The sequence below is a fragment of the Sus scrofa genome, chromosome 14 (assembly GCF_054392235.1).
Source record: "Sus scrofa isolate SSC_HxYL_T2T_F1_AM1 chromosome 14, Sscrofa_HxYL_maternal_Yorkshire_Landrace_v2.0, whole genome shotgun sequence".
Classification (NCBI taxonomy): Eukaryota; Metazoa; Chordata; class Mammalia; order Artiodactyla; family Suidae; genus Sus; species Sus scrofa.
The window spans coordinates 69,176,815-69,204,046 of record NC_139396.1 but is presented as its reverse complement, the minus strand read 5'-3'; the positions used below and the strand labels follow the sequence as shown (position 1 = coordinate 69,204,046).

General features: G+C 55.4%; 3 protein-coding genes across 11 annotated transcripts; 2 read left to right on the top strand and 1 right to left on the bottom strand.

Annotated features, from left to right (window-relative positions):
* The first annotated feature begins 1,174 nt into the window (after positions 1–1,174).
* On the top strand, positions 1,175–7,032 carry PLA2G3 (phospholipase A2 group III). Of its 4 annotated transcripts, none has more exons than XR_014825958.1 (7): positions 1,175–2,236; positions 3,198–3,330; positions 3,570–3,704; positions 4,021–4,288; positions 4,929–5,058; positions 5,156–5,272; positions 5,873–7,032. XR_014825958.1 is itself a non-coding variant. In XM_084993851.1 (7 exons), the coding sequence occupies exons 1-7, from the start codon at positions 1,723–1,725 to the stop codon at positions 6,039–6,041; spliced, it is 1,491 nt and encodes a 496-aa protein (XP_084849977.1). In that variant the 5' UTR covers positions 1,175–1,722; the 3' UTR covers positions 6,042–7,032. The 4 variants fall into 4 exon arrangements, 2 of the variants coding, with proteins under 2 accessions (XP_084849977.1, XP_003133023.3); XM_084993851.1 differs by having other exon boundaries at positions 3,570–3,689; positions 3,981–4,288; XM_003132975.5 differs by having other exon boundaries at positions 3,981–4,288.
* Positions 7,033–7,405: 373 nt separating this feature from the next.
* Positions 7,406–16,637, bottom strand: INPP5J (inositol polyphosphate-5-phosphatase J). 6 transcript variants are annotated; one of them, XM_013983072.3, is made up of 13 exons: positions 16,478–16,637; positions 13,735–14,894; positions 13,234–13,353; positions 13,003–13,111; positions 12,654–12,770; positions 12,151–12,326; positions 11,636–11,747; positions 11,380–11,489; positions 11,062–11,245; positions 8,833–8,970; positions 8,595–8,672; positions 8,369–8,473; positions 7,406–8,182 (listed from the first exon to the last, which is right to left on the bottom strand). In XM_013983072.3, exons 1-13 carry the CDS (start codon positions 16,580–16,582, stop codon positions 7,664–7,666), a joined length of 3,033 nt encoding a protein of 1,010 aa, XP_013838526.1. In that variant the 5' UTR covers positions 16,583–16,637; the 3' UTR covers positions 7,406–7,663. The 6 variants fall into 6 exon arrangements, with proteins under 6 accessions (XP_013838526.1, XP_003133022.1, XP_005670913.2 ...); XM_003132974.5 differs by having other exon boundaries at positions 7,406–8,170; XM_005670856.4 differs by having other exon boundaries at positions 13,735–14,876.
* Positions 16,638–24,701: 8,064 nt separating this feature from the next.
* SELENOM (selenoprotein M) lies at positions 24,702–27,195 on the top strand. Its single transcript, NM_001161648.1, is given in 5 exon segments — positions 24,702–24,821; positions 26,035–26,070; positions 26,261–26,295; positions 26,692–26,770; positions 26,851–27,195. Coding segments are annotated over 5 exon segments (429 nt in total). The 3' UTR covers positions 27,010–27,195.
* The last annotated feature ends 37 nt before the right edge of the window (positions 27,196–27,232 follow it).

Genomic DNA, 27,232 nt, shown 5'->3' with positions numbered 1-27,232 from the left:
AACCCAGGCTGGTGCTGAAGCCACAGAGAAGGGTGTGCGCAGCCTGCAAGCCACTCCACCACTGTCTCCCTCCTCTGCACTGGGAGCTCCCCTTCCCTAACTCTGACCCTGGCTCTGCCTCACTGGGACTCATCCTCCTGGAAGAGACTTGGATGCAGATTAGGGGGATATTGAGGAAGCAGTAAGTAGGCAGAGGCAGGACAGACAGATAAGACACTGTCCCAGCTGACCCTGACCTCCTGCAAAGCCCCCCAAGAGCTGTACTCCAGGCCTCTAACCCCTCCCCAGCTGGGCCTGACTGTGACCTGAGATTTCCCCACCCTCACTGATGCTCAGTTAGTTTCTTTCTTTCTTCCTTCCTTCCTTCCTTCCTTCCTTCCTTTTTTCTTTCTTTTTTTTGTCTTTTTGCTATTTCTTGGGCCGCTCCCGCGGCATATGGAGGTTCCCAGACTAGGGGTCCAATCAGAGCTGTAGCCACCGGCCTACGCCAGAGCCACAGCAACGAGGGATCCGAGCCGCATCTGCAACCTACACCACAGCTCACAGCAATGCCAGATCCTTAACCCACTGAGCAAGGCCAGGGATCAAACCCACAACCCCATGGTTCCTAGCCGGATTCGTTAACCACTGAGCTACGACGGGAACTCCTGATCCTCAGTTTCTTCATCTGCACTTGGGTTATAAATTCCTGGCTTCCCCAGATGGTTGGAAGTTGAATCAAACATCAGCTTTGAGACACAGGAACATATGCCCGGGTGTAACTCCTCCCCAGTGGAGAGACCACCCTGTCTCTTGAGGGACACATGATGCCTGCTGTGTCCCCCAGATAACTCCAGTCCAGGAATGGAGGTGACTGCAGACCCAGCCACCCCACCCCCCACCCAGGACACATTGGCTCCTCTGGGGACTGTAGTCCCTGTAGTCCCTTTAAGCACAGAGCACCAGACCAGCCTCTTGTTGCTTTCAAGGCCTGCTCTGGCTGTGTCTCCACCATGTGTTAGACCAAGAGGGCTGCTGCTGGGCCAGGTCGGTGCTTGGAGTCCCAGGAAGTGGGAGCCCTGGGGCACTGTCCTCTGAATATGCTAGGTGCCTTTCTCAGAAGGTCTGGGCAGGGAGAGCACCCCAAGTGGCCAGGGGATGGACACTCCCTTTCCCAGAAGCCTCAGAGCTCCCAGGGGGAGTGGCCAAAGAGCCCCAGCCCTGCCAGCACCTCCTTTACCCAGATTTGCCAGGGCCCGGGGCCCTCTGCCAGCTTCGAGGAGGTAGGTGTGGCAGCCATCTCCAGGGTCGGGGGATGAGGACCAGTTCTGAGAGGCCCCTCAGAGCCCCCACACCCTCTCCCCTCCGCAGAGAGATACAGATCCCCTCCTGGACTCCACCCCCAGGGCCACGGGCTTGGGCTTCTAATGGCCCCATCCCGGGGGCGCTGGCGGCAGGTGACTGGAAGGCGTGGAAAAAGGCCGGCTGAGTGGGGGCGTGGGCCCCGGCAAGTGCACTCCTCAGCCAATCAGCGGGCTGCCCAGCCGGTGGATTCAGTTACAAGCCCCAGATCACCCCATACTCCAGCCTCCTTCCTACTCCTCCCAAAGCTCCATTCATTGGCCCCGAAGCACCGGGTCTGCTGGGCACTGCTTCCGCTCAGCTGCTGGAGCTGCTGCCTCGTGGGCCCACCAGAAGTAGGCTTCCTGGGGGCTTTGTCTGACTGGGCTGGGCCAGGGCGGAATGGGGGTTCTGGTGGTGCTGTTAGGAGTGCTGAGCTTCCTGGGGAGGACTTTGGGGGGCTCCCCTGCCCTCCACTGGGACAGCACCTCCTGCCACTTGGCCAGACCTATCCCTGGAAGACCCTTGAGGTCCCTTAGCTTCCTGGGCAAGGATGCCCAAGGACTGGCTCTGTTCCACGCCCACTGGGATGGGCACGGGAGGCTGCACGTGTGCAGCCGGCAGGATGAGCCAGAGCTCACAGCAGCCTATGGCGCCCTCTGTGCTGGTGAGATCACCCGGGGCTCCTTTATCCACACCCCTGGACCTGAACTGCAGAGAGCCCTGGCCATCCTTCAGAGTCAGTGGGAGGCCTGCCGAGGGCCTGCTGAGAGCCCAGCAGGGACCAGGGAGAAGCGAGCAGCAGGGCAGAATGGAGTGCCTGGCATAGGGCGCCAGTGGGTGAAGAGAGGCTGGACCGTGCCTGGCACCCTGTGGTGTGGAGTTGGGGACTCTGCTGGGAACTCATCTGAGCTGGGTGAGCCATGGGGGTGTGGACTTGGGGGAGTGGGTGGGGAAGAAGTGCAGACTTTGGCCCCAGCACCCACTCTTCCAGGCTGTGCATCCTACGAGAGTGACTTAGCCACTCTGAACCTCAATTTCCTTATTTGTACGATGACATGAGCACAATGCTCATCACGGGATGCTCAAGTGAGGTTAGAGATGGGAGCGTTTCCCACTTACACCGGGGAGTCCTTGTTAATCACGATCAAGGGAGGGGGCTGGCTAGGTGGATCCAGAGCGGGCTGAGCCAAAAGCCATTACCCAAGAGGAGGCCCAGTGGAGTGGACGCTGAGACCCAAAGGCCCGGGTTCAAACCCCAGCTCAGCTCATCCAGGCTGAACAAGTCAGCTTCCCGCTCCGAACCTGTTTTCTCATCTGTACTATAACAGTGACACCTCACTGCTGGGGCTGCGGTGCATCTGGGTGTGGAAAGCGCCAGGCATTTGGGAGATGCTCAGTAAAGGGCTTTATGGCTCAGATGATGAAAAACACTCCTGGCTTTTTTTCACCCTTGGTACAGCTGACTGTGTACGTGGAGGACTGAGGGTGGGGGGAGAAACTGGCACTTGAGTTGGAGCAGGTTGGCATCCTAACAATGCCTCACCATGCTAGTGAGGTTGCACCCTGCTGTTTGCCATTCCATTCCACACACATTCATAACTTTGGAGTTTTATTTGGGGTGTGAGCCCAAGAATGCAGACACCAGTTCTCCTGAGGAAGATCTTTCCATGGGCAAGGTCACCTGGCATGGCTGCGCCTGCGTGTTCTCTCTGGGTTTTGAAATTGAGGGTCCCATAGAAGGAGGCCTAAGGGTATCCAGGGCATCTGTGTCAGAGCTGGGGCGAGAACCCAGTCTCTGTTCCCATGACTAGGTGGGCACAGCCCTGTGTGGTGCCCAGGACCCTGCTGAGCTGTGTCCCCTCTGCTCCCTGCAGGGGTCTTCCAGGGCCCCGATCTCTGCTGCCGGGAACATGACCGCTGCCCACACAATGTCTCGCCCTTCCAGTACAACTATGGCATCCGAAACTACCGATTCCACACCATCTCCCACTGCAACTGTGATGCCAGGTTGGTGGTGGGCAGGGAGGGCAGGGGGCTCAGGGTGGAGTTACCCAGTGGCTGGGTGCAGAGACTGGAACTCCAGGGAATCCTAAAGAATCAGCCAGCCAGATCCCACTGTACAGTGGGAATGCTGAGGCCCAGGAGGAGAGGGGACCCTTGGACCCCAAATCACCTGGCTGGTAGGGACTGGGTGGGCACAGATGGGCCTCTGTGGCCCAGGGACCTGAGTGCCATCTCTGGGGCAGGTTCCAGCAGTGCCTGCAGGACCAGAGGGACTCTGTCTCTGACATCATGGGTGTAGCCTTCTTCAACGTGCTGGCGATCCCCTGCTTCGTGCTGGAGGAGCAGGAGGCCTGTGTGGAGTGGTACTGGTGGGGCGGGTATGTGGCTGCCTCCTTCCAGCCCCTTCCCAGCCAGGGGGAAGCTGGGGCTGTGTTGTCTGCATGTCTTTCCTCCGGGGAATGATGCTTCGCACTCCTTTCTCTCCCCTGGGTGAGGCCCAGAATGCAGACGCTCCCTGGGTGCCCTGCATGACCCACTGGGCAGTGAGATGAGGGATGGGACTGGTAGATCCCCAGTATCCATGGAGATGAGCCTGTGGACTTCTGGGAGTGGGGATTCAGGGTTACCAATTGCCACTATGTGCCACCTCCCAGGTGTAGAAGGTATGGGTCTGTACCCTTTGCCCGCCTCCAGCCCAGGACCTTCTACAACGCCTCCTGGAGCTCCCCGGCCACCTCACTGACTCCCAGCCCCCAGAACCCAGCCCTTAGCAGGCCTCAGCCAATGCAGCACCCTCAGCAGTGGCCATCAGAGTGGAAAGAGTCCAAGTCCCCCAGCAAAACCAACGCCACAGCCCTCCAGGCTCCAGTAGCCTCTCCTGGGTCTGATAGGGCCTCCACAGTCCAGCTGGAGGTCACCCATCCAGGCTTCCAGGGGACAACAGGTGGCCGAAAACCTCCAGGTGAGCTCAGAACCTAACCTTGGGGGTTCCTGATGTGAGGAGATGTCCCTGCCTCTGTGCTGGGTGGGGGGCCCTGGGTTGCTTCCTTTCCTGCTCTGAACTCTGGGGGTCTCTCAACCTCTCCCATCAAATTGTGCTGCAGCCAGAGGGATTTTTGGAAGCTCTACACTTGACAATGGCACGCCCCACTGAGCTCCCATGATGTCCCAAGACCCAGGATTCATCGGTTGCTAGTCCTGCAGACCCTACTCCCTAGACAAAACTCCAGTTTTACAAACTTCAGTTCCTCTAAAGCAGCCAGCTCTGTCCCACCACTGGGCCTTTGCACAGGCTGTTCCTTTCCCTGACTCTGCCTCTCTCCCAGCTTCCAATTAGCAGCCTCTGCCTCCAAGAAACCTTTTAGGACCACTCTTGACCCTGTGGGCTCTCTCCATGGCAGCACTGCTGTGTGTGTGTAAGTGTGTGTGTGTGTGTGTGTGTGTGTGCATGTGTGCATGTCTCCCCCCTCTCCAGGGGCACAAAAGGCATGAGACAGAGGGACACTGTGCACGTGGTACAGGGCATCTGTGCCAGATGGCAGTGGGCATCAGTAGGGCCTTGCTGGGGGATGGAGCCCCCTCACCAACACAGCTGCCCCCAGGTGCCCACCGGGCCTGCCGCAGCTTCCGTCACCTGGACCAGTGTGAGCACCAAATTGGACCTCAGGAGACCAAGTTCCAGCTGTTCAATAGTGCCCATGAGCCTCTCTTCCACTGCAACTGCACACGCCGGTGAGACCCGTTGGGGTGGGTTGCCTGTTGCCAGGTATGGGGTGGGGACACTGGCTGGCACGGCCCTGTCCCAGCCTGAACCTGCCTCTGCCCTCAGGCTGGCACGCTTCCTGAGGCTCCATGGCCCACCTGTGGGTGCCAGCATGCTTTGGGAGCTGCCGGGCATGACCTGCTTCAAGCTGGCCCCTCCATTGGACTGTGCTGAGGGCAAAGGGTAAGTGACAACAGAGCCAGAAGGGGTGGAAGATTTCTGCAAGGTGTGAGTGGCCTCTGCCCACTTTGTGCACCCAGGCCAAGGGAGGAGGTCGGGGGACCTCTGCGCTCCACTGTCATCAGCCTGGGTTCAGCCCTGCAGTTGACCCATGTAGGTTGCCTCTCGACTGTGTCATTTATTTCCTATGTGACTTTGCAAGCTGAATCACCTCTCCACACTTCTGTTTCCCTACCTGTAAGAGGAAATGGCATGTATGACATACATAGGCCAAGACATGCAGGGTAAACGGTGAAACACCTGCTTAACTCTCCTCCTACTCCACAATCTCACCGCAACTCTGATCCTCAAAATCGAGTGCTTATAACTCTCCCTATTTCACAGGTAAGGAAACCGAGGCCCAGACTGGCCCAGGTTTCTGCAGCCAGCTAGTAGCAGGACTCAGGCTTCTGGGTGCTAGCCCAGGCTTATTCTGCCCCCTTCTAGGTGTAACCCACCCTCCCTGGCCCCAGCCCTGCTTTTCTCTGAGCCTAGGTCGCCCTGTCTTAAGATACGACGGGATTCTTGGCAGCCATGACCCTCCCGACTTTGCTCTTCCCACAGCTGTCCCAGAGACCCCAGGGCCTTCAAGGTGTCGGCTCGGCACTTGCTGCGACTTCAGCAGAGGCGACTCCAGCTCCAGGGCACAGGCACGGACAATGGGCAGGTTTGGCCTTCCGAGGACCAAGGGGCCCCCATATCATTCTACAACCGGTGCCTGCAGCTGACCTAGGGAGCCAGAGGACCCAAAGGGCACAAATCCTGGGACCAGTGACCTCAGTTCCAGCTTTCCTGGACACAGACTGGACTGTGACCCTGGCTTTGCCAGGCCCTGGGGGCTCAGCCTCCCCTCCATATCTTAGATTGAGGCATGACATGGGTTTTTGTGGACAAACAGAAGGCTGCGTGGTAGGGCTGGGGACCAAGACCCAAATGCTGGACCATGTCTCTTGCTGTGCTTGGTGATCTTGGGCTGGTGACACAACCCCTCTGTACTTGGATGTGGTGTTCAGAAGGCTCATTCTCCTGCCTTGGGCTTGGACCTTCCCAGAGGACTTCACATCCACATTGGACAAGGGTGAGGGTAACTCATTGCAATAGCCCCAGGAGGTGCTAGGAGGAGGTGTACATATGTCCATGTTGTGAAATTAATGCATGTCTCAAGGACCTGCCCAGGATACCCCAGTGCCTGCCTGCTGAGGTCTGGGGTAGCAGGTGGGGAAGGAGGGATGTGCCTGTGTCTGAATCCAGGATGGGGTAGGGCTGGGGGTGCTGGAGAGGGGCTTCCCAACTCCCCCCTCCCCAGGGGATCCCCTTCTTTCACCAGCTGCTATATCCTTCCTGGACCAGCACTGTCCCATTCTTTCTGTCTTTAACCTAAATTTAGAGCTCCCCCATGCCCTTGAGTAGAGACTTCCTTCCCCTACTCTGAACCTTAGTTTCTTTCTCTGAAAAAGGGGACTGTAAACAGGACCTACCTCGTAGGGTTGTTGAGGATTAAGTGAGCCTGTTCCTGGATAGCACTTACCACCTAGTAACTGTTCCCTCCCTCCAACACACAACCAAACTGTGCTTAGGCCAGACTGGTTTTTAAAGGTCCACATAACCTCTTGGAGGCCTCAGTTTGCTCACCTGTGAGATGGGGCTAAGAACGGCACTGACCTCAACACCACAGCTCAGGCCCATGGTGCAGATTAAAGGAGATGGTGTGTGTACTGTGTTCAGCTGGTGCCTGGTAACTGTCAGATCTGTCATCCTCTCACCTCTTTTTTTTTTTTTTTTTCCCCTTGCTTTTTAGGGCTGCACCTGTGGCTTATGGAAGTTCCCAGCTTAGGGGCTGAACCAGAGATGCTGGCCACAGCCACAGCTACAGCAATGCTCAGATCGGAGCTGCATCTGTGGCCTACACCACAGCTCAAGGCAATGCCAGATCCTTAACCCACTGAGAAAGGCCAGGGATCAAACCCATGTCCTCATGGATACTAATCAGATTTGTTACCACTGAGTCATAACGGGAACTCCTCCTCTCACCTCTTTAGTCCCTTCCTGACTCCTCCCACCCCAGACTGCTAACAAGTTTTAGGAAGGAGTCCGGAGTGAGGCTGGAGAATTTAATTCCTAATTGATGACCTCCAGGTTTGCTCCCCCACCCTAGATGGGGGCCCAGATAGGGTTTTGCTGATTGTCACAGTCGAAGTGCCAGGACCAAGTTTAGGGGACTTCAGTGGGCCACCCTTAGCCAGAACAGAGTGGCAGGTGCAGATAAAGCTGGAGCAGCAGCAGGAGGGAGGCAGGTGGTTTGCAGAAGATTGGGCCAGAGTGGGGGCCACTTGGGCCCACCTTCCTGCCCCACCCTCAGGGCCCCAGGCCCCCTCCCTCCAGCCCCTGCCGACACTGGGGGCTCGGAGACAGGCCATTGGGGGCCGGGACCTCTCGATCAGGTCCCCAGGAACTACCACCGCCAGGATCTACAGTCTCTAGGCGCAAGGCAGGCAGCAAGCCCAGGCTTTGAGGCACAGGTGGCTGGAAGGCCCAGGGCCCAGGCGGCCCAGGGACCCCCTCCTCACTGCTTCCCCGGCTGCCACTATCGCTTCCCCTGTCAGGGGCCACCCAGGGCAGGCGGCGGCTCTGAGGTGAGGGGCTTCTGCTGGTGCCACGGCGTTCACGGGACGAGGGCCGAAGGGCGAGGCCGGGGAAGCGGGCCAGGCCTGGGCTGCGGCTACGGTGCCTCTTGGACTTGCCAGGGCTGGGGCTGCGGGACTTGGGTGCAAGCAACTCCAGGGTGCTGTCATCCTCATCCTCTGAGCTGGCCCCTGAGCTATCTGTGCTGCTGCTGGCCAGCTCCGAGGTAGGCAGCGAGATCTGCGGGAAAGGCTGGTCACGGGGGGTGCACCTGTCCCTGGCTGGCCATGGAAGCCTCTGGGAACCACTCCCACCCTCCCCCTGGGCAGACCCAGGAAGGTCAGGATACTTAAAGGAGCTCACTGAGCAGAACGCAGAGGCTGTGGCATTTGAATAGAGTCTTTCACTGCCCCTGACCCAGCAGCCTGGCCTACTCACCTGGAAGGGCTCAGTGACACCAATGAGGATGCTGTGGGTGTGGCTGTAATAGCCCAGGATGAAGTCTCCATGTCCCTTGGGCAGCGACTCCTCACTGAATGTCACCTGGTGGCCCCAGGGGGTTTAGGCCCAGGTAGGGTGAGGGAGACCAAGACCCCTCAAGCTGAGTCCTGAGCCCCCAAGGGTAACAGGAACTTCCTCCCACCCCTCTCCTCCTCTTAAGTACCTGGTAAATATTCCTGTCTACATCTTCATGTTTAGCCCAGACATAAGCCACGTAGTCCTTGCAGTGGCGGAAACCCACCTGGGGAGAAAGCAATCAGGGTTGTGATCCTTAACACCTGAACCTAGCAGCCTCCAGGTTGGCATCAAATTCTAGAGAAGCTGATGACTCCACCCGGGTCCCTGGCTGCCCCTTCAGGCCCTTCTTTCCCCGAGCTGCTGACCAGCCCTGTGCTTCTCACCCGGTATAAGCCGATCCAGTCCCAGGAGCTGCGGGCGAACACGGTTTCCATGCGGTACCTCACCACAGCCTGCTCTGGCCGTACCCATTCGTCTGCCACCTCCAGCCGCACTAGAGGCACGTCGTCTCTGAAGGCAAACTGCCCAGGGGGAGGGGGCAACATCAGGGGAGACCCTCTAGTATCTCCCTTGGGCTTGAGTCAGCACAAGTCCGCTGAGATGAAGGGCCTTTGAAGCCACCGCACAGACTGGGAAATCGAGGAAGACGGGGTCTAGGATAAATGCCAGGCTTCCTGCCTCCTAGCTCAGGGCTCTTTCTGCCCTTAGCCCTTAGCATCCTTAGGGAGTGAGGGAGAACATAACTTTGAAGCTTAAGTAGATTGTGGGTTTGGCCCTGGCTCTGCCATAGACATGCAGTGTGACCCTGGGTAAGTTTCTTGACCTCTCTGAACACCAGGGCTCCTCTCTGTAAACTCTTATGATCTCATTCAACTCTTGAGATTGCTTTGCATATTCAATGAGATACCATATAAAGCATCCTATAAACTTCCAGTATACAGTAGGTGCTCAGTGAATGACTTGCCTATCTACTAACAAAAGAGACGGGTCAAGTCCTGTGATGCACTGGATATTTGAGGGTAAACTGAACATACCTGAGCAGCAAGAAGAGCTTTGGGCAGAAAGCTGAAGACCTAAGACTCTGCTACTAGCTTGCTTCTTGACCTCAGGAAAGTCCTTAGCCAGCCTAACTAAGACTCAGTTTCCCCACCTGTACTCAGGGACCACTGTTAACCTTGTTTGTCATCTGTCCATGGAGATAAATTATATCCTCTTCCCAGCTGATCAGGATGTCACCATGTGGATGGGGTTGCTGGGCTGGCAGGAGGCCAGGGTACTGGCTCCACCTCCTTAGGGAAGGACCCAGGTGATGCCAGCCTCAGGCTTTTGTCTGCTCCCCTGTTTATCTGGTTTCAAGTTTCTCTCCCGCCCCAGCTTCTAAGCCAAGCTGCCCCAGAAGAAGCCAGCATATCCTCTCCCTGTCCCTGGGCTCCTAACAGCAGGTCTGGCCAGTGTGGACTCTCGGAAGTACCCTGGAGGGCCTCATGGGCTCAAAACTCCTCTGATCCCTGCTTTGGGTAAGAGATTTAAGTTCCCAGATCAGGGAAAGCCTCCGTTTCCCTCATCAGCAAAACCAGGGGGAGAATTTGGACAACCTCAGGGCCTACTGAGATATTTAAAGGGATAATACACGTGAAGTACCCTCCCCAGAGCCTGGCATATAGTAGGTGATCAAGAGGTAATGTTTTATGGGGACAGAGTCCTAGACAAGGAGGGAAGGATAGGGTGCCCCAAAAGAGTGCTTCTCAAGGGGAGTCCCTCATTGGGGGATAAACTGCGCACACAAGGCTTTTACCAAAGGTCATGGGAGGCCAGATGTGGGCAGATTTTCATTCCCAGCTGAGGATGCTGGCCACTGTCCTCATCACACGACACACAACATAGTCAGTAGGGAAAACACTCTCTGACCTGCTAGGCTCCCTCTTAGCAGATCAAGAGAACCAGACAGTCCAGGGTTGGGGCTCAGGACTGGAAAGATGGGCTCCACCTCACTCTGCCACTGAGCCTACGTGCAACTTGGCACGCATGCCTACCCCACTAGGGGCCTCAGTTCCCCCAGAGCACAAAGAGTTGGACTATAGGGTCTCTCAGGTCCAGTTCTGACATTCTTGGATTTCTCTTTTTTACTTTGGTAACTGGGGACCTCAATCTTAACACAATGTTAAATTTTACAGTAACTAGGGGTTGAATTGGAGCTATAGCTGCCAGCCTATGCCATAGCCACAGCCGCATCTGCAAACTACACTGCAGCTCGCAGCAATGCTGGATCCTTAACCCACTGAGCAGGGCCAGGGATTGAACCTGCATCCTCATGGATACTAGTCAGGTTCATTACCACTGAGCCACAATGGGAACTCCGGCATATCCTTTTAAAACAGACTAGCCTGGGTTCAAATCCTAACTCTTCCCCTTATTAGACATGTGACTGGGGAAGGTGATGCTGTGTCTCTGAGCCTCAATTTCCTCCTCTGAAAATGGAGATTATAAACCCACCCCCAGTCTACTATGACAACTGGGTGCTGCTAAGGGCAGCTACAAGTGGTGACCAGTATGTAGTGGGGCGCTGAGCCAAGCTTCAGATGTCATGAGAGGAAAATGAGGCTGGGACTCACGTGCAGAATGAACTGGGCAGCCACAGGTTTGTGGTCACTGACTGTGTACTCCATGTGGCTGCGATAGCTGTGCTGGGTCACCTGGAGCCGGTGTCTCTCCCGTCCTGAGGGGCTGGGACCTCCACCTGGAGCCTTGACCTTCCACAGGATACGGTCTGTCCAGGCTGGCTTCCGCTTCTTGGCACTGCGGTGGGCAAGGGCAGCCTGAGTATCAGGAGTTGAGGGTCAAGGCATTTGCTTCCTGTCCCTCTTTCCTGTCTCCTGTACCCAGAAGACCTCAGCCCACATCTGCACCTCCCATCCCAGTGTTGAGCTCACCTGGTGTCATATTTATTAGTACCCACGTCAAACTTGAAGGTAGGCGCAAAGTTGAGAGGCCCCTCCTGGAAGCCCTTCAGGATAGGCCAGGTATTCTTGGCCATGTTAAGCTGTGAGAGTCCAGAGGCACAGAACTTGTCAAGAGCTTGGGCAGAGCTGGTGAGGGTGAGGGTCACAGCCTAGGGTACGTGTTTTTGTGGTCCTGGGGCATGCTCTGTGTGCTTGGGGGTTGGGGGTACAGGCTGGAATGCCCCACCTGGTCTTTCTCCCAGAGCTGGTGGAGCTGCTCGCTGTCGATGGCAAATTTGACAAAGTGCAGGTCGTAGCTCTCAATGCGGAAGTTCAAGTCCCCGAACCAGAACACGAGGCTATTTGGAGGCGGAGGTCAGCGGGGTCCAAGGGGTGAAGAGCCCAACCCAGATCCTTCTCCACCCCCATCCAACCCGACAGCATTGGCTGCTCCTAGAGATGACGCAGTGGGTGGGTAGGTTGCAGCAGAGTCTCCAGCCCCCCATGGAGCAGCAGGCGGTGCGGATCTAAAGGAAACTTAGGTACCTAGGTTCCGATTCCCAGCAAGGCCCTGCCCCTGGCGAAACTCCACCCTGAAGGCTCCATCTCCCACCGAACAACTGCTGTTTGTGTTCCTAGATATAGTTTGGGGGGGGGGGTCTCCACTCCCATGGGCCCCGCCTCTTCCCACAAGGCCTACCAGCCTGAGGCCCACCCTTCGTTCACTAGCCCCGCCCAAGCTCTGCCCCGGTAGGTCCATACTCGTGATCCAGGATGCCCTGAGCGCCAGGCCCCTGGAACTGCTGGAGGCTGAGGATGGTCTGGAAGTTGTCCTTACGCTGCTCCGCTTTGTCCATGTGGGCCGGCAGGTGGCAGTTGAGGAAGCACAGCATGTGCCCGAAGGCTGCCAGTCGCACACTCACTCCACCCTTGTTGCCCTTGGGAGACAAGGTTGGGCGGGCCATGGGCGGGGCCAAGCAAGGAGGTGAGACGCAGGGCGGGGTTTAGGGTAGGCGGGGTCAGCGGGTGAGGCTCAGGACGAGTGGACGCTTGGAGAGGGGTGGGTTCTAGGGAAATAGGTGTACGGAAAGGGGCGGGGGTCTAGAAAACTGGATAGGGTAGAGGTGGGGTTTGGGAGAAGAGTCCTCAGAGTAAGGGGTGGAGCTTGGAGGAGGGGAGAACAATGCCCGTGCTTGGGGGCCCCCCCGGAATAACCTACGGACACCTTAGGGCCCTGTCCCCTCCCACGCCAGTTCCACGCTCACCCAGTAGCCACCTAGGCCTGTGCGCGTGCAATCAGTCTGCACGTCCCTTAGGAAGGGCAGATGGTAGTACTTGGCAAACAGCAGCAGGATGACGCCCTGCATCCGCACAGTGCTCACCTGCAGCAAGGGGCAGGAGGTGAGAGGGTGAGAGACAGGATACCACTCCCCTACCCTCGCCTTCGCTTTTTCCCTCCTAAGGTCTGCTGCTCCATCCTCCTATTTCACAGATCCGGTAACAGAGGCCCAGCAGGTCCCACAGTGAGTCAAAGCGGATCTAGGGCCAGGAATCCGGAGGGTCTCCATCGCTTGGGCGGGGGCTGGGGGCGCGAGTTGCTGAGGGCGGCATTACCAGCACGAAATTGAAGGGCCCCAATGCATCCATGAAGAGCTCACTCCACTGGTCCGTGAAGAGTGCGTCCTTGAGCCGCTTGTTGATCATGGAGTTCACTTCCTGCAACCTGTGGTGGGGGGACGATGAGGGGGGCTTTGGGATTGGGGGCACCCTAGAAACCCTTCCATGGGCAAGGGTCTGGGAGGCAGGAGGGGCTCAGGAGGCAGTCTACTCATCCTGCTCCTTTACCCGATGGCGATCATGTCTGCCCTGTCGCTGTCATCGCTGCTGCTGCTGCCCAGGTGGAGGAGGGATGTGACATCGTCAGGGGGCATGGCGGTGCCCACGTTCCACGTGACCACAGTAATCCTGGGGGTGGGGATACAGGAGGGGTTACTACTGGGCACCACACCCTTATCCTCAACCTCCCTCCCACAGGGCGCTTTCTGGGGAAATAAGCTGAGGCAGGTGTGGTATAAGCCCTCAGAAGGACCCACAGGGAGCCCAGGATCTTTCCTACCAGACTCCCCCAGGGGACATCAATTGAGACAGGGGTGGGGAAGTCCCTTAGGAGAGGATGCTGTCTTTTGAGGGTCCCAGAGTGGCCTAGCACCTGCAAGGACTCCCCTCCTTAGAGAGGTAGCAGGACTGAGCAGGGCAAGCTACCCAAGAAGGATGCTGTGTGGTTTGATTCTCAGTTGTACTCAGCTGAGCTCAAGGCCCAGCAATCTCTTGAGAGGGCCCCCTCACCAGAAGCCGGGATCGCTCTTGCAGGTGGGCTGAGCTGACCAAGAGGAGGATGGTGAGGTGGACGTAGAAGAGGAGGTGGTGACCAGGGCTGGGGTTTCTCGGGGCTGAAGGCTGGGGCTCAGGTGCCCACCAGGACCAGCACCCTGGGTGCCAGGCCTGGGGAGGGCCATCTCAGGGGCTGAGGGGACACAGGGGGAACGGTTGGGGGAGCGGCTGGGGGAGCGGCTGGGAGACCGAGGTGGCTTGGGCAGAGGTGGGGGCACAGTCTGGGATAATGGGGCCCCTGGCCGAAAGGTGGGGGACAGAAGTCCTGGGGAACGAGTACCAGGCTCTGGAGGTCTCTGGCCCACATCCAGGGGCAGGGTCTGGGGTGGCTGGGGCAAGACAGGATCCTCAGGGCTGCTGCGGGGGGCCTCAGGCCGGGCTCTGAAGGAGGGGGAGATCCAAGGGTCTGGGGGGGCTTGGATCAAGGATGGGGATCCCACAGGACCAGATGCCTGAGCTGGGGGCTGGAGATGTCCTGCAGAAGGGGGGAGAGGTGTAGGGGCTGGGGCATCCCTCTGTTTAGCTGGTGTCCATCCAACAGAGGCTGGTGCTGATGTCATGGATGCTGAAGCCAGGGCCTGTTCCTGAGTGGGCGATAGAGCTGGATTGGATGCTGGGGAAGAGCTCGAGGGGGGCTGTGGAGGGTGCTTCTCGGATGCCAGGGCTAAGCTTAGGCCTGAAGCAGCCAGTGCTGGCTTGGGTCCCACGGAGGCAGGTGGCACCTGCTTCTGGTCCCTGGACAGTGGAGCCAGCCTGGGCCCCGGAGTGGCTGGAGGAAGCCGAGGCCCAGCTGAGGCAGACATCACCAGCTGCCCCAGGGATGCTGGCGCCCGGACTGAACCTGAGGTCACCGGAGGAGGCTTCGGCCCAGCTGAAACAGACATCACCAACTGGCCCACAGATTTTGGAGCCACACTGGAGCTGAGATGGGCAGGAGTTGTTTTCCGCCCTCCAGGGGTAGTCATTGGAGCCAGGACAGGTCGGGGAGACGCCAGAGCCAGCCTCGGCCCCTCTGAGGAAGGCGGCGTAACTGCTCGTGGCCCCACAGGTGTCAGAGCCAACCTTGGTTCCAAGGCTGCCTTCTCCTTCACTGGGAGCTGAAAACATGAGTCCACCTTGTAGAGGATATGTCAAAGTCTCAGAGTCAGCCCTAACCCGGCCTCCATTCCCGTCAACCCCAGCAGACTCCATCTAGCTAAGAAAGGCACATCTTTCCAAGGAAATTCTTCCCAATTTCTCACCCCATTCCATTCTGCTGTGAATCAGCTTCTCTTTGGGAGAAAATGACACAGAAACCTGTCTCCTCCTTCATGTGTGATACCTCTTCCATAGATGGGGAAACTGAGACCCCTGACTTAAATGATCAGAATGTGAGCCTGGACCTGAGGGCTCTCCTTGCCTTCATGGCTGGCACCTACTCTCTGGGCACCCTGAAGTGTCAGGTGGCTAGAGTCAGGCCATCTGCAGTCCTTGCTCCTATGGCCAAGGGTTACTGACATGACACCCTAGATCTGCCCACACTGGACACCCTGGGTCCAGCCTATTAAAGACCCCTCCCATCCTCCACACTACCCAGGAACCTCTCCCCCAAAAACAACCTCAACTCTTTGGTCACAGCCCTTTCTCTACTCTTCCCAGAGCTCCATGCAGGAGCAAGACCTGGGGGCTGGGACTGGCTGTGTCGGTTCCAAGCTCTGGTCCATGTGACCTTAAGCAAGTACTTCCTTGCCCAGACCCTCAGCTTCCCTGTCTGTAAACTGAAAGAACCTAGTGAAGGGAAGCCTTGGTCTCACATTCTCTGCATTTATGAGCAGAGGATTTTTTTGCTAGGATTCCATTTGAACTCCATAGAATAGTCCCTCCTCCCAAGTGTGATTCTAACATTCAGAACAAGTTCAGGATTCTGCTGATCCTGGCATCATACTGCTCTGTGAGTGGGTTGTACCCTCTTACCCTCATCATCCCACCTGTGAGGACAGGCAAGCAGCTATCCCCTTTTTGTCCCACAGGTGGAGTAGGGGGGGTGTGGGGCCCTGCAGGGACCCCCTCTCCCTTTCCTGTCTGTCCCCTGTTTCTGATGCCCGTCTTAGGAAGTCAGGATAAAGAATCCTTTGCCGGCGAGGGCAGAAGGTTTACACTCAGCCTGGGGCAGTCCAATCCCTGCCTCCAGAGATGCAGTTCTCTCTGTGTCTCATGTCCTTCTCGGTTCAGAGAATCTGAAACTGCCACCACCTCTGTCCCCAAACTCAGCTCTTGGAGGCTTGCATTTTGAGCATCCTCCATGGTTCCTAATGTCCCACTCCAACCCCCCGCCCAAACACCACACCGCCTCCAGGACTAACAACTTAGACATCCCAGATGTCACAATTTTAGTGTTCAGGGATAAGCCTCCTCATTTTGCACTGACTCAGAGAGGACAAGCAACTTGCCCAAGGTCACACAGTAAAGCTGGAGCACAGCTGGGTCCCCTGACACACAGTCCAGTGCTCTCCTTGGGGCTCTCGGAGATGACTAATTCCATCTTTCTCTGGGTATCCCATCACTAGCTGCCTCCCGTCCCCTGTTTGCCCCGTCGCTGATTGGTAGGCAGAAAAGAGTAATATCCCCTCAGCCAGGGGCACCGGGGTGCCTGCAGTGTGTGTGTGTTGGGGGTGGGACCAAGGATCAGGAATGGGGGGCTAGGCTTTAGGGGTCTTACCTTGGAGGGTGCCCCAGTTTGGGAAACCCCATGGGGCATGGGCAGGGGGCCCAGGCCAGCCCGGGTCCCCAGCCTCCCACTGCCACTGACGCCCTGGCCCTCCATGTCTGCAGCCCCGGCAGGCAGCCCGGGCTCCCTCGGGCTCTGGCTCTAGCTCCTCCGCTCCCGGGAACCAGTGATGTCATCAGCCGTTTCAACCTGCTGAGAATTTAAAGGCACAGGCACCTACTTCCCAACCTAGAGCTGGCCAGGGCAAGGTGGCCTGCCCCCTGGGGACTGGCTGCTGAGCCTGGAATTGTTGTGGGGGGTCGGGGGTGGTGGTAGGCCCATTGGCCTGGCACAGGTCCCAACTGGCAGCATATCAGAGGCTGTCTTTCTGCCCCCACCCTCCTGCCAGTAGGCCTGGCCAGCCCTTCCTCAAGGGAGGGGCACTGACACACCTGAGTGTAAGGTAGCTCAGAGGTCAGCCCCTTCTCAGGGCCTCAAAGACACCTGAGTCCCTGCCCTGGTCCTGTGACCTTCCCATTCCTTGACAGCTCAGGGTTTGCCTTGGCCCCCACCCTTGCCCCATTTTCAGGCCTTGGTGCCAGCCCCTGACCTGGCTCTATCTTTCCCATCCCAGAGCCAGACACTCAGGCTCCAGCAACTGGAGTCCTTTGCCATCTCAACCTCACCGCTGGCCCCTCCTCTTCTGCAGACACCTCCCACCTGCCCTGGATGTCCCCACAACCAGGCCAAGCCCAGCCCAGCTCCTCTCAGTTTTCTTGGTCCAAGACTCACTGGGTGTGGCTTGGGAGAGGGACTTGCTCAAGGTCACCTGGTGAGCTGGGGAGGTCTCCTGAGCCTCAGTGAGGAAAAGGAGCTGCCTCAGTGACCCAAGGTCCACAAGAACAAACTGGAGTGTCAGGAGGAAGGGAACGGAAGAGAAAGGCACAACCAACAGGGAGTGGGGAGCAGACTGATAGGATGGTCAGAAACAGGACTTGGAACTTCTTTGGCCAGGACCCTGCACAGTGTTTGTTTAATGAATGAATGAATGGATCAATCAATCAACGAGAAGAGAGAATGAGTGACAAGGTTCAGATATGGCCAGAGATGGCTCTGGGCCCTCTGCTTCTGCCTTTCCCCCACTCTTACTCTTACCTGCTGATCAGTCCCTGGAATCCTGATTCCTCCAGAACGCTATGTTGCTTAGAGAGGAGTGATATCACTCAGTCTAGGCAGAAAACATTCAGTTTTATGCCCAGAGCTCCCTGCTTGTTAACAGTCCCCTGGAGTTCCCGTCGTGGCGCAGTGGTTAACGAATCCGTCTAGGAACCATGAGGTGGCGGGTTTGGTCCCTGCCCTTGCTCAGTGGGTTAACGATCCGGTGCCCTTGCTCAGTGGGTTAACGATCCGGCGTTGCCGTGAGCTGTGGTGTAGGTTGCAGACGCGGCTCGGATCCTGTGTTGCTGTGGCTCTGGCGTAGGCCGGTGGCTACAGCTCCGATTCACCTCCTAGCCTGGGAACCTCCATATGCCGCGGGAGCGGCCCAAGAAATAGCAAAAAAAAAAAAAAAAAAAAAGACCAAAAAACAGTCTCCTATGTATCTTCATGGTCACCTCCATGAAAGTCATGTGGACAGACACCTGATTTGCTTCCCTTGATGGCATTCTCACTTCTTCCTGACTGTCTCTGGGTTTAGTCTGTGTTTCTGTGCCAGCATCTCTGTAAGGCTGGAATTTGCAGGCATGGAGACCGAGGCCATATTAGGGCCTTGGGGTAGAAAGTTTTTTGGGCGATGATGATAGAGGGGATGACAGTGGTGATCATAGTGCTGGAGGTGATAATGTACATAATTATGATGACGGAAATGGAGGACTGACCATGATGTTGAAGTGGAGAGGTGATGGTGCTGGCAAAGTGGAGGTAATAGTGATAAGATGGGTAACGGGGATAGAAGAGGGAGTGGAGGTAAGGGTGATGGCAGCAGTAGAGGTAATAACAAAAGTTGGTGATGGTGGAGGTGGTAGCATGAAGAGATGGTGGTCATGGTGATGAGGGTAATAGGAAAGGTGGAGATGGACCAGAAGAGGTGGTGGAATAGTTATGTTGATGGAAGCAGAGGTGGTGAAGGAGCTGGAGGTGAAGATGGGAGTGGCGGTGAGGGAAGAGACGAGACTTGACATGGTGGTGGTACTCAAGCCAGCAGAGACGGAAGGAAATTCTGAACTTACCCTGCCCAGCTCTCTGTCTCCTAATTTACAGATGAGAAAACAGGCCCCCAAGAATACCTGGTTTCAGTTGCGGTCTTGGAAGGGGGTGGGGAAGATCCAGGTTTCTGGAACATCAGGGCTGAGACAGAGGCATCAATGCCTTACGGAAGGCAGGCAAATGTCATGCAAATAAGTGTGCAGAGGGCTCCTCTGCTCCAGCAGGGCAGCCAGGATCTCCACCATCTCCCCTCCCTGAGCTCAGATCCTTCAGGGGACTTTGACTCACCTGGAGAGTCACTGGAATTCCTGGTCTGTGTAAGGGAGAATAAAAATGATAGACACCTCCTAAGGTTGCTGTGAGAATTCAATAAGATAAGACGCATGAGGCGTTTAGTGCAGAGCCCAGCACAAGCAAGCTCTCAGTAAGGCAATTGCCCTGGAGTCACAATCACCTTCACATCTTCATCATCTATTCCTACCTGCCCATTTGGTGGATGCTGAAACTGAGGCCCAGCATAGTTGCATTCTTGGGGGGAAGGGAGAGGGGCGCTGAGACCCAGACATGGCCTTGCCAAGAGAAGCGGGCGGGAGGCGGACCCTGGCTGAGGAGAGAACAGGGTGAGAGCTATATTTGAGCTCCTGGTAGGATGACTAAGGAGGTTGATAACAGGCTCTGGGGCTCAGGGAGGCAGGCTGGGGGCAGCTGCCAGGGAGAACCGCCCCCCTGGAGACGGCTGCCTCCGGAGGCACCTCCTGGTTCCCTCCCTTCACATACTCCTGGGGGAAGATAGTGGGGGGTGTACTGAAACAGAGATTATGTGTTGTCCAGGTCCTTCTGGGAAACTCTTAGTGCTCCCCTCCAGGCAGTTTGGATCAGGGATGGAATGGGAGGTGGTTGATGGATTATCTCCATAGTAACCCTGGGGGGTTGGTAATAAGATTCCTGTTTGACAGAGAAAGAAACTGAGGCCTAGGGGTTACCCAGTCAGTATGGGACAGAGCATGAAGTTCCCAAGGAGATGGTGGATAACTCTCCCCTACAGAGGTGCCCGTTGAACCTATTCTTTTTTTGTCCTTTTAGGGCCAACCTGCAGTGTATGGAAGCTCCCAGCCTAGGGGTCGAATTAGAGCTACAGTTGCCAGCCTACGCCACAGCCACAGCAATGTGGGATCCGAGCCATGTCTTCGACCTATACCACAGCTCACTGCAACGCCAGATCCTTAACCCACTGAGCCAGGCCAGGGATGAAATCCGCGTCCTCATGGATACTAGTTGGATTCGTTACTGCTGAGCCACGATGGGAACTCTTGAACCCATTCTTTGAAGGAGAGTCCATGTGGCCCAACTGAAAAGAGAATTAGCAGAGGGAGCAGCAGGTGCAGAGGTATGGAGTGTGAAATAGCGCCAACCCTGGATACGTGCCTTCATGGTCCTTTAGATCAGAGCAAATCCTGCAGAAGCAGGGAAGGGAGAGAGAGTTTCTTCTTCCTATTTTCTCTTCTTCTTCCTCGATTCGCCTCCCAGGGCCACCTGGTGATGGTAATAGTACAGAAGGGTCTGTCCTTTGTTTTGCTCCCTGGTCACCTGATCCAGGCCCACTGTGAGGGAGGTCACATTGGAGCCAGTAGCTGAGAAATGTCTTGAGACTTTAGAGGGTGCCTCAGGGCATGGTGGGAAGGTGGAAGAGAAGGAGGGCATCCTGGATGGGAAAGTATACGGGGCCTGGAGGAGCATTTCTCCTCCCAAATCTTTACTCCAGGGGTCCTTACAGTACCACATGCCACATGTTATATCACTGTCCCTTCGTTCTCACCCTCTGGGGCAGGTGTCATCCTCACCTCCCAAACTGGCCCTCAGGAATGGGTTAAAGCAGGAGGAATGACTTTCCCAAGGTCACACAGCTGGGGCTGAGCTCAAGCATCCCTCCTCCCTCTCCTTGACTCTCCCTCCTCCCAGGCAGGCCAGCACCCGCTGTCAGCTGCTCTGAAGTGAGCGGCTATTTTTATTCTGGTGCGAGGGGATCTCGGGCAGCAGAGCCATGTAGGTTAGAAGGCTCTAGGACAACTGGCTTCTGTAGGCAGGGAGAGGCTTACAGCAGGGATGTAAGCTTGCTGGGGGAGCCCTCGTTTTTTGCATGCTGACCTGTCCTTAGCTCCCAGGCCTCCAGAAACTTCTTCATTGGAGCTCAGAACAGAGCACAGAGCCAAACTAAACCCTAGCCCTGATCCTAGATCCAACTTGAGCCGTGTTAACTAAGCCCTGATCCCATGCTAAAACTGAACCTCTAGCCCCAGCTCCAGACTGAGCCCTGACTCTAGTCAAGTACTGAGCCTGATCTAAGCCTAAGTCTGATTTCAGCTTGAGATCTCAATTCTGGATCTAGATGGAGCCCTGACTTTAACTTTAGGCTGAGCTGTAGTCACAGCCTGAACTCTAACCCTAATCCGGACCAACTCTTGATGTTAGACAGGCCCAACCTCAAGTCTAGATTGAGGTCCAAGTCTAGTCATTAACTGAACATAGTGGCAGGCTGAGCCCTGATTTTGGGCACAGTCTGAACCTTGGGATCTGACCCTGGGTCACACAAAACAGGTCACACATTAGTCCCTGACCTCAGACTGTGCATTGAATCTGGTCAATGGCTAAACCCTAAGTATAGTCACAGACTGAGACCTAGTCCCAATCATTGACTGAGCCCTGACTCTAGCCCAAGACTATGAACCTGGCCATAGGCTAAGGACTGATCCTGACTCTCTTTGAGCTTGGCTCTATCACAGACTAAATCCCAAACCCAGAGCCACCTGAGGAAGGCTGATGGCCTAGATTTTAAACTGCCACATAAGGGCTTGGGTTACGAGCAGAAAGCTGTTCTGGGAGATCCTGGGTCTCCCATGGGTGCTGATGCCAGAATATTCCCGGTACTATTGTGGCCAGTGTCTCTACCAGCAGTTCCACTAGCCGGCTAGTCAACCCACAGCAGCCCAGGCTGTGGCCCCTCTAGGCCATAGCATCCAGGTTAATGCAATGTGAGTGGTTTGGTGGCATCTGTCCAGTGAACATGGGCCCATGGGGCACTGAGGTTTGGCTCTGTCAGCAGAAAAGCCTCAGGCTCCATGAGGCCTCTGGTTTCAGCCACTCTGAGGCCCTTGCTGGGGTGTGGGGTGGGGTAGAAGGAACCCACGGCATACGACCCTTTATTTCTGTAAACAGGTTACTGTTTGTGTTTAGGTAATACATACTTATTATAGGAAACACAGAAAAATATTGTAAAGGTGAAAAAAATTCGCCTATAATTTCATCTGCCAAGAGATGGCCATTTTGACTCCTGGGGTTGTTTCCTTCCAGATTTTGGGTTTTGGTTTAGGCATATATATTTATATATACATATTTTATAAGATTGATTGGCTACTCTGCTGTCACCATAACATCCATTGCAGTCCATATCCCTGAGGGCCTTCAGAAATGGGTCCCAACTGGTTAAGCCAGGGAGCATTCCCATTTTCCGAGCCACTCGACTGCATCATGGATGGCCTGATGAGATATAAGGAGACTTTTGCTGAGGACTTTTGGGAAATAAAGTTTGTTTTCTCTCCTGAGAAGTTTACAGAAATTAAAAAAAATTAAAGATTTCCACTTGATTAGATATGAGTCAAGAAGTCTATGGCAGTCCTGATTATTGTAGGCAGCCATGTTGACACCATGCAGGTAACTGGGCTAATGATAAACTGACACTATGGAAAGCAGAATGGAAAGAGATCAGGTCTTGGTGACTATCAACCAGATCAAACCTCACCTGAAGCTCTCCCTTCCTGGACTCTTTTGTTATTTGAACCAACACATTCCTTTTACTGTTTAAGCTGGCTTAACTTGAGGTTTCTATGACTTGCAGCCCAGAGCATCACAACTCCCAACTGGTATGACTATCTCATAGCTTTTTAAACAATTTAATACTATAACTATGAACATTCTCCATGTCATTCAACACTATGCTGCATCATTTTAAACAATTTCATGGTTCTACTAAGGAGAATTGTATGCTGCATGCAATGTCACAATTGCATGCTGTGACATGCTTCTGTCATGTCTCCAGTTTTTCACCATGATAAACAGTGTTTTGATAAACATCTTGACCTAACAAGTAGTTCACTCTCTGAAGATTATTTTCAGTCAAATTCTGAGAAGTAGGATGACAGGGTAGAAGAAATATTTTTAGGGTTTTGATTTATTGTGTCAAGTTGCCTCTCGGAAAGCTTGGATGAATTCCCACTTCCGCGGCAGTAAATAGAGTGTTAGACATAGCCTATCATTTCAATGGTCTGGATAGAACCAATTATATTCACTGTGTCCACATATATTTATAGAGAATGAATGTCAAATAACAGCCCTAAGCCTATTATTATTATATCTTCACAATCAAATCAGCGAATGGGAGGGAGCGAGGTATGAGCAAAGGGCTGGGGGCAGACCTGATTTATCTATCTAGGGCTCATCATACTTTTAGAGGTCCATGAAAATGCTTTAATTTTCATTTCTTTTAAAAACAGAAGAAAAAAATGAATAAATAATAATGAATCCAGCCTGGATTTGATTCTTTGGGGGGGGGGCTTGCCCATGCCATGCAAAAAGTTTCTGGGCCAGGGATAGAAACTGCACCATGGCAGTGACCTGAACCATAGTCAACGCCGGATCCTTAACCCCCTGAGCCACCAGGGAACTCCTGATTCATCTTTTTATTAAAGAGGCTATAAACTGCAGATTTTTAATATGTGGTCTTTTGTTGGTTGTAGTAGTTTTGTGTGCATGTGTTGTTTTTAAGTAGAGGACGGGGCTCAGGAAGGTAAAACTGCCTAGGGTCCATGAACGTCATGATGCAGCCTTGGCCTGATCTTAAGAAGGATTATGAGTGCTAGTTTCAGTGGGAAAGAGCATTGCAATTGTGATGATCATTGTACAACTACAGGTGTGATAGGAGTTCCCATTGTTGCTCAGTGGTTAACGAATCCGACTAGGAACCATGGGGTTGCGGATTTGATCCCTGGCCTTGCTCAGTGGGTTAAGGATCTGGCGTTGCCGTGAGCTGTGGTGTAGGTTGCAGACGTGGCTCGGATCCCGAGTTGCTGTGGCTCTGGCGTAGGCTGGTGGCTACAGCTCCAATTGGACCCCTAGCCTGGGAACCTCCATATACTGTGGGAGAGGCCCCAAAAATGGCAAACAAACAAACAAACAAACAAACAAACAAAAAAAAACTGCAGGTGTGATAAATTCATTGAGAAAGAAAGAAAGAAAGAAAGAACATTGCAATCAGTGTTCTGTGTCTGTCTTAGGCTTGAAGAGGGAAGCAGCACCCTGACCTAGTCATCTTGGGCTTGGTGAACACAGGAATGTTTGAGGTTCAAATCCTAGAACCACTACTTAGTCGTTTTACCTTTCTAAGTTTGTTTCCTCACTTGTAAAACAGAGTTCCTAGGGCCTCTTTGAGGCACTGTGACAGGCATTATTCTAAAGAGTTTTCTAATGTGTATTAACCCTTTTATTCTCCCAGTCCCTAGTGTACGGCGTAATATTTCCATTGCCGCAACGTGTGCTCCAGGGAATGGAAACGTAGATCGGAATTTCATCCAGAGAAATAAAAGACAAAGATGAGGATTCCCCAGGCCTCAGTTTCCCCATCTTCAAGTCGAGTGTCTGGCCCAGAAACTCGGTCTCTATCCGCATCTCGCCCGCGCCCCCTGCCGGCGTGAGGGGGCATTGCCTGGCCCCATCCTGTTGGAGAGTCCACGCTCTCGGTCAGCAGAGGGAGGGTGGACACTCTTGGGACTGGGAAAGCAAAGGGCCGAGGAGCTCAAACCCTGCCGGCAGCGCTCAGGCGGCCGCTGTGCAGGCCCTGGGGCGGAGACCGAGAGCTGGGGGCGTGGTCCCTAGCGGGGCGGGACCTCCAGCGGGGACCCGGCCAGCCCGAGGGCCCAGACGTGGCGCTGTGGCCGGGCGGTTCACCTCTAGTTTTCGGATCACCTCCGGCCGGCTTTCAATGCACCTCCCGCCGCTTTCGCTGCCCCTGCTGCTGCTCCTCGCGGCACTCGCGGCAGCCACCACCACCTTCCGGCCCGACTGGAACCGTCTACAAGGCCTGGCCCGAGCCCGGGTAGAGGTGAGTGCTCCGGCCCCCAGCCCAGAAATCACCGCCCCCAACCTTGCGGGTCCTCAGCGTTGGAATCGCTAACTCTTCTGGCCCCAGGACCCTCCCGACTCCCACGTCTTCCTCGGCGCCCGGGACTGTCGCTCCCGCTTCCCAGCCTTAGAACCCCCCAGCACCATTCATGGAAGCCTGGAACACCCCTGATCTTGTGGCCTGGAAATCTGAACCCCTCCTTAGTTCCCCATCAGGCCTGACATGGGCCCCAGACACATTGGACCTGTCCCCTAACTTCTCTGGCCCTATGACTCCCAGACGAGTCCAATTTCCCATCCCCCATCACTCCTCTTTTTCCTGGAATTCATCCCCACTCCAGTTCCGGTTGGTCTCTCTCCCTTTGCCTGGGGGAGGGAAGACCTTATGGGAGCCTAAGCCCCCATTCCCACTCCGCCCCCCATGCAAAACCCAGGAAAGGAGGCTGGGAATTTCCTTTAAACACTTACTGTGAAGTGTTCCCCCACCCTCTCCTGCCAAAGTCCCTGTTGGGTTGTGTGACGTGGATCATCACAGACCCTCTCTAGGCCTTAGTTTTCTCTCTGAAAAAAGATGGGGAGGAGGAGGGAGGACTAGAATAGGTAGCCCTGCGGTATGGACTCCTGCTAGAAGGAAGCTCCACATCAGGGAGTACAGGGAGGGGTCCACCCCTCCCCCCTTATTGGGGAAGAGACCAGATGGTCTGTAGGGCTGGGCCGCAGGCGACGGAGGGCCAGCTCCTCATGGGGTGAGGTAAGGAGCAGATGGCAGGTGTCTCTAATGAGGCCCCCAGGACAGAGCTGTTTCCTTCTGGTCTGCCTCCACCCAGAGGTTCTAGGGGCTAAAGACCCAGTTCTCTACTGCCTGAGGGGAAAAGGGTGCTCATTTCTCTTGGGCATCAGGAGTGGGTCAGCAGTCAGTAAGATGTACAGGCAAGAGCCCTAAGTCTGCTGCTAAGTGCTCTTCGGGTCTCTGGCCTTACTCCTTTTTCCTCTGGTGTCATTACGTCTCAGCTTCCCCATCTGTACGGAGTTCTCCCTTCTGCCCACAAGAGGCCTCATCTCCACACCTTGGAACTGCTATTCAGGGAGTAATCCATAGCCCAACCCAAAGCTGAGCTGGGGGATGAGGGTAAAATTAGGGTTGCGTGTAGATGTGAGGGCTCCTGATCTATCCCATTTTGTTCCCCCTGCAGACCTGTGGGGGATGACAGCTGAATCGCCTCAAAGAGGTGAGTTTGGAGGAAGGAGTCCCAGTGAGCCTCCTGGGGGGTGGGAAACATGGTCCCAATGACTGGGTGGGGGAGGATCCTTTGGCAGGGAGTCAGGAGGTTGCACCTGACTAGCTGTGTGACCTCATTTGGCTTGTGTTCTGTTGGTACCTGAAGGGGGTTGGGGTCTGATACTCTGGTTCCTCCCCAGGTGAAGGCCTTCGTCACCCAGGACATCCCACTCTAGTATCCTCCTTCTGTTCTAGGGGAGGGAGGATGGGGAGAGGATCTGCCAGAATCTCCTTTCACTTAACTTCAGATACAGATGACAAATGGTTTTCACCTAAGTGAGATTGCATGATAGTTACTGCCCAAAGAATTCTGAGGTGGTCTTGGGTTGGCAAGAGAAATTGACTACGTGATGACTGCCACAGACACAGGGGCAGAGAGGAGGGCCCTTACTCCTTTGAAACTTAATTTCCTCATGTGTAAAGGGGGATCCCTGCCCTACTTGGGCAGAAAGAAGTTGCGCTGTTCACATCAGCAAGGCCCCAGGAGCCCCCCCCACTTCAATTCTCCCCCCCCCTCCCCCCTCCGTCCCACGACATGGCCCACCACTACCCACCTTAACACCATCTCCAGCCACAACCTGGTCATGAAACATCTCCCGGGGGCCGACCCAGAGCTCGTGCTACTGGGCCACCGCTTTGAGGAACTGGAGGTGAGGCCCGGAGAGGCAGGTGGGGGAGGGGGCTAAGAGATCGGACCCGACCCGTTGACTCCGCCCCTCCTTCGCTGCAGCGAATCCCACTCAGCGACATGACCCGCGAAGAGATCAACGCGCTGGTGCAGGAGCTCGGCTTCTATCGCAAGGCGGCGCCGGACGACCCTGTGCCTCCCGAGTACATGCGGGCACCCGCTAGGCCCGCCGAAGGAGCTCCTGACCGCGCTGACCTGTAGGTCTGGCGGCGCGGCACCCCACCCTGCCTGAGCCTTAGGGACAGAATGAAGCGCTCAGCGTCCCGGGAGCCCCTCCCTCGCTGAGAGTCGACGACCCGTCCCCGAGCCAGCAGGGATGGAGTTGGGGGTTCCTCCTAAGCCGTATTTCTCCCCTCCCCAGCTCCACTAAATCCCCCTCTGCCTTAACCAAGACTTGACTCCTTTCTTTGCTGCTGGTGAGTGA

Bases quoted from the DNA above. Each gene is read 5' to 3' on its own strand.
- INPP5J (XM_013983072.3), bottom strand. From the start codon at position 16,582: ATGGAGGGCCAGGGCGTCAGTGGCAGTGGGAGGCTGGGGACCCGGGCT. The intron at 11,246-11,379 runs GTGAGCTCAACA...TGCCCACCGCAG, and splicing joins ACTAATAAATATGACACCAG to TGCCAAGAAGCGGAAGCCAG. The intron at 8,673-8,832 runs GTGAGAAGCACA...CTTTCTCCCCAG, and splicing joins ACTGGATCGGCTTATACCGG to GTGGGTTTCCGCCACTGCAA.
- PLA2G3 (XM_003132975.5), top strand. From the start codon at position 1,723: ATGGGGGTTCTGGTGGTGCTGTTAGGAGTGCTGAGCTTCCTGGGGAGG. The intron at 3,331-3,569 runs GTTGGTGGTGGG...TCTCTGGGGCAG, and splicing joins CACTGCAACTGTGATGCCAG to GTTCCAGCAGTGCCTGCAGG. The intron at 4,289-4,928 runs GTGAGCTCAGAA...AGCTGCCCCCAG, and splicing joins AGGTGGCCGAAAACCTCCAG to GTGCCCACCGGGCCTGCCGC.